General features: G+C 52.0%; 1 protein-coding gene across 8 annotated transcripts in view; it reads left to right on the top strand.

The window, feature by feature from the left end:
* Positions 1 to 5,565, top strand: part of KLHL18 (kelch-like family member 18) — a 56,568-nt gene that overhangs the window by 36,541 nt on the left and 14,462 nt on the right. For 7 of the 8 annotated variants that reach the window (XM_010862362.1, XM_010862363.1, XM_010862360.1 and 4 more), the window contains exons 6-7: positions 791 to 927; positions 2,430 to 2,667. In XM_010862362.1, the coding sequence (XP_010860664.1) occupies positions 791 to 927; positions 2,430 to 2,667 (375 nt within the window). The remainder of the gene's footprint in view (positions 1 to 790; positions 928 to 2,429; positions 2,668 to 5,565) is intronic. The other variant, XM_010862364.1, reaches the window with a different exon arrangement.

Raw genomic sequence — 5,565 nt, 5'->3', positions numbered from 1 at the left:
GCGGGGTGGGTGGGGCATATTTAGGAGCAGGCAGAAATGGTACCCAGGGTAAACCAAAGAGACTGTGATGCGGCAGAGCCACCAAAACAGCTCAGGAGACGCCATCCGCGGGGGAGGAGGTTATAAAGTAGAGCAGCAGCGGAGCGTCTGCGTCTTCCTTCTTGCTCATCACATTCCACATTCGCAGCTGGCTCAGGAGGAAGTCGGGGGGGGGGGGGGCAAGCAGTGTGAAGGTGTGTGTCAGGTTGGGCTGGAGGTGTGGCTGGAGGCAGCTGAGCCCCTGGAATGAGCAGTCTCAAGGGTGCCGTTGGGGAGTTTGAGCTTGGTTCTGTAGGCAGTGGGTAGTTACGGAAGGGTCTTAATTAGAAAACCAACCTGGACGGCAGGGTGGAGGCCGGCCTGGAGGCAGGGGGTCTCTCAGGAGCAGGTGGCTTCTGCCGCCTCAGTCCAGGTGAGATGGTTCATCACAGGGTGTGAGTTAAGGAAAGAAAAGGAAGAGCTGGGTCTGAGTGGCAATAGGATGCAGGCAGCTTGTTGAGCCTCCCCAAGCCCAGCTAGTCTATACAAGACTGTTTTTCTTCTATTTAGCTAGCGGAGGTGGGCTCCACTCATCTCGTCCCTCCAGTGTCGAGTGGGTCTCAGTGGTTGTGTGTTGTTTCCCTGGACTCGCCTGCGTTCTTTGAGACCAAACCTTCCTCCTAGGCTTCCCATGCAGTTGTGGGTGGGACCTGAAAATGTGGGGCAAGAGGAGAGAGTCCTTCCTGTCCTGGATTCTTGCTCTTTATTCCAGGGACCTGGTAGATGAAGCAAAGGACTATCACCTCATGCCAGAGCGCCGGCCCCACCTGCCGGCTTTCAGAACTCGGCCTCGCTGCTGCACATCCATCGCTGGGCTCATCTATGCTGTGGGGGGCCTCAACTCAGCAGGTATCTTGCAGCTCCCCTTCATAGACCCCCGTCTTGGCCGCCGTGGTTGAAGAAGCACCCAACAAGCTAGCCTGGCTCCCCTGCTTCCTCTCCCTGGTGCCTTTTGATTTTATATCATCGCTCTGCTGTTAGGGCATGTCAGATATTAATACTCTTGAAACAGAATATCAGAGCACAAAAGGTCTTTAGAAATCCTGCAGGCCTGGCCTTCACAGTGAGGAAATTGAGGCTCAGAGAACTTGATCTGTGTTCACACAAGTTCTTTGGGCTGAGCAAGGGCCTGGCTCCTGGGCCCACACTCATTCTCTAATATCCTGTCAGCTACGGGATTTACTCGGCTCTGGATAGGATATAATCAGAGACCCAATTCTGTTACCAGGCTAATCACATCGGGTCGTGTGGCCCTCTGGGCTTAGACTCTGAGATGTCACCGTGTAAGAAGCCAGATTCTCCAAGTACACAGGGTCTGCACTGTCAGTACTTTTCACTCTTGGACTCTTAGCCGCTAGTGAAATACACGTGCCTTATAGTCCTCTTGTTCTTGGCACTCCTGTGTCATACAGTCAGGCTCTCAGGAACGCTCCCTGGAGCCCGGGCCCCTCCTGCCCACCCCAGGTGTCACTGTCGGGCGGGAGTACTCTAGGAGAGGGCAGTGGAGACTGCTGAGTCCTTGCAGTGCAGAGGCACAGGGAGTTGTCACCTAGGATGTGAAGGCCTGGCCTCTTCAGAGGCCGCCAGGCTGATGGGAGGTGGGGAGCTGGTGGGCAGTCCTGGGCAGTTTTGCTTTTGATTGAAACTTCGTGGGGAGATGGGTCCTGGCCTCTGCTGCTTGTTAACCATATGACCTGGAAAAGGTAAGTCCTCAACTAGTGAACGTAGAGCATGGCAGGTGTTGAGTGTCCCAAAACAGAAGAAAACAGGGAGGGGGTTATTTTATTTGATCTTTTAAAAAAAAAAACAACAACAATAGTGAAAATGGTGGGGTTGGAGTTACTCCTGCTGCCGTGGTTACCATTTGTTGAGCACGGGGTATAGTCTAGAACTCTGCTAGGTGTTCTGTCATGTAATTCTCGTGGGAACTCTGCCCTGGAAATGATCTCACGTGTGAGAACAGAAGATGGGGATGCCAAGCAGCTTGCCCAGGGCCCCCTGCTAGGAAGCAACAGTCGCACTGGAGCCATGCCCTGCTCTGTGGGCATGCCGCCCGGGTCGGGGAAATAGTGGACCCCATTTGCCTTCACCTTTGCCTTTCAGCAGGTGAAGAACCTTCTTGCCACTTAAAAGCGCCCTGTCTAGAAAGGAAACAAGTGCCTCCAGTCTGCTTCTGATTTCCCTTAAAGAATTAGGTTTGAGGTTATCCCCGGCTCCAGTTCCACAGGGGGCCCTCCAGCCTTGAGTGATTGTGTGGGAAGAGCTGATAAGATCAAGTCGAACATGCCATGTAATCATTGCCCAGCAGCCGTGATCTAAACGAGCGGTCTCATTTGTTTTAATTTGAGTAGCAAATTTTTATGCAGGTGACTCCCTGAATGTGGTGGAAGTGTTTGACCCCGTCGCCAACCGCTGGGAGAAGTGCCATCCCATGAGCACAGCCCGCAGCCGCGTCGGCGTGGCCGTGGTGAACGGGCTCCTCTACGCCATCGGCGGGTACGACGGCCAGCTGCGGCTGAGCACTGTGGAGGTCTACAACCCGGAGACGGACACGTGGACGCGAGTGAGGAGCATGAACAGCAAGAGAAGGTATTCCAGGAGCAGGCTGCACGTCCTGCGTCACTCTTTGGGACCCCATGGTCTAGGATGGTGGCGCCATCCTAGATCAGCAGGACACGAAGTAAAACAAACGCAGGTTTTGGCCTGGGGATCCCTGCAGCCGCTGCCCGTACCTCCTGGGAGCCAGCACCCCCGTCTGCTTGTGGTAAAACCCCTGCCTTGTCCTTTGAGGAACCTGGGGAGATGACACAGGGGCGTGTGGACATTGTACTGTAACTTAAGTGCCAGATAAGGACTGGAGGTTTTTATTATGGAAGACGCGAGGAGGGAGAGAAGCTGGGCTGGAACATCGGGAAGGTTTCGGCAAAGAGGTGCCGGGACCACAGTTTGAAAGCTGAAGAGTAAAGAGGATTTAACTTCTGTCAGTCACACGAGGGAGTTGGAGGGAATTCCTCCCTATGCTCTCTTTCCCCCCAGGATCCCTGCCCCACATGCTTTCACTGGCAGGGGCTTTGTGGAGCACAGCAGTGCTCTTTACCTGGGGGCTCCACACGGTCCCCAGGCCTGAGCACACAGCTGGCTGTGAGGTGGACCAAGCTTGTGTCTCCTAACGCCTTCCAGCCACTTGTCTGCTTCTGCCCACATTTCCTGAGTAAGACGAGAGATGAGAGGACATCCAAGGTGCCCTGTTCGTTTAACCAGAACGGTTCTGCGTTGATCCTTTTTATGTATTGCGCCTCCTGGACATATGCCCAACTTTGGAAGGAAAAAGTTAAGATGGTATTATTTTTGAAAAGCCTTGGACCAGCTGCCCTTTAAGGGCCTTGTCTACTTTTGTAATTCTGTGGCCTGAGTATTTGCCTCACAGACCCCTTTGTCTGGCTGTGATTTGGGTTTTGTCCTCGTAAGCTCATGTGAAAAAAGAGAAAGATGCCAGTCACTGTGTGTGTGAGGAAGAGGAGTCATGTTTCAGCGTGGAAGTCCTTTGCCACATGGAAGTGTCACAGCCATGATACACGTTGTCCTCATTCAGTTGTGTCTGTGTGTGACCTCGAGCAGGGAGGAACCTGCCTTTGTATCAGTGAGATTCACAAAAGGCCAAAGAGCTTCCTTTTTGGAAGAAAATATATGTAGAAAAGATCTGCCCTCTAGTGGTTCCTTCTCCTCCTGCCTCTGCCTCGGGGCTTCCCCTTCTGGCTCCTTCGGTCCTTTGCAGCTTTCTATGGCCTCAAGTGACTCACTGCTCAATATCCCCCATCAGGAGGGCCTTTTTCGCTTTAATGGCCATGAGTTGTTTTTCGTTGCGTGTCTGCTCTGGGCTGCTTGCTAGCTTCGACGTCACAAGGTCTGGAATGCTGTCTGGGAGGAGCCCGCCGGGTGGCACCTTCTCTCACTGTGGTTATTAGGCGCACAGGCCCAGCTCCATTGCATCCCCCTGAAGTGACAAACTGCCTTAAAATGTGCATGGTCACTTCTCCCCTGATGAACCACATGCCTTCTCTCCTGCTGGCTGGTGACAGCCTCCTTTCTACCGTTGTTCCCTGCCCTCCTCTAGTCCTGCAGGCTCCTTGCCCAGAGCCCTATCCCATGACTGTTCCAGTCCACAGCGGTCAGTTCAGTTCAGTTTAGTCTCTCAGTTGTGTCCAACTCTTTGCGACCCCATGAACTGCAGCACGCCAGGCCTCCCTGTCCATCACCAATTCCCCGAGCTTGCTCAGACTCATGTCCATTGAGTCGCTGATGCCATCCAACCATCTCAACCTGTCTCCCCCTTCTGCTCCTGCCTTCAGTCTTTCCCAGCATCAGGGTCTTTTCAAATGAGTTAGTTCTTCGCATCAGGTGGCCAAAGTATTGGAGTTTCAGCTTTAGCATCAGTCCTTCCAATGAATATTCAGGACTGATTTCCTTTAGGATGGACTGGTTGGATCTTCTTGCAGTCCAAGGGACTCTCAAGAGTCTTCTCCAACACCACAGTTCAAAAGCATCAACTCTTTGACACTCAGCTCTCCTTATAGTCCAACTCTCACATCCATACATAATTACTGGAAAAACCATAGCTCTGACTAGATGGACCTTTCTCGGCAAAGTAATGTCTCTGCTTTTAATATGCTGTCTAGGTTTGTCATATCAATAATCTCAGATATGTAGATGACACCACCCGCATGACAGAAAGTGAAGAAGAACTAAAGAACCTCTTGATAAAAGTGAAAGAGGAGAGTGAAAAAGTTGGCTTAAAGCTCAACATTCAGAAAACTAAGATCATGGCATCTGGTCCCATCAGTTCAGTTCAGTTCAGTTCAGTCACTCAGTCGTGTCCGACTCTTTGCGACCCCATGAATCGCAGCACGCCAGGCCTCCCTGTCCATCATCAACTCCCAGAGTTCACTCAAACTCACGTCCATCGAGTCAGTGATGCCATCCAGCCGTCTCATCCTCTGTCATCCCCTTCTCCTCCTGCCCCCAAATCCCTCCCAGCATCAGAGTCTTTTCCAATGAGTTAACTCTTTGCATGAGGTGGCCAAAGTACTGGAGTTTCAGCTTTAGCATCATTCCTTCCAAAGAGCACCCAAAGCTGATCTCCTTTAGAATGGACTGGTTGGATCTCCTTACAGTCCAAGGGACTCTCAAGAGTCTTCTCCAACACCACAGTTCAAAAGCCTCAATTCTTTGGCGCTCAGCTTTCTTCACAGTCCAACTCACATCCATACATGACTACTGGAAAAACCATAGCCTTGACTAGACGGACATTTGTTGGCAAAGTAATGTCTCTGCTTTTTAATATGCTGTCTACTACTACTACTACTAAGTCACTTTAGTTGTGTCTGACTCTGTGCGACCCCACAGACAGCAGCCCACCAGGCTCCCCTGTCCCTGGGATTCTCCAGGCAAGAACACTGGAGTGGGTTGCCATTTCCTTCTCCAATGCAT

Source organism: Bison bison, unplaced genomic scaffold (genome assembly GCF_000754665.1).
Source record: "Bison bison bison isolate TAMUID 2011002044 unplaced genomic scaffold, Bison_UMD1.0 scf7180017864482, whole genome shotgun sequence".
NCBI classification, from domain to species: domain Eukaryota; kingdom Metazoa; phylum Chordata; class Mammalia; order Artiodactyla; family Bovidae; genus Bison; species Bison bison.
This window is presented reverse-complemented; position numbering and strand designations above follow the sequence as displayed.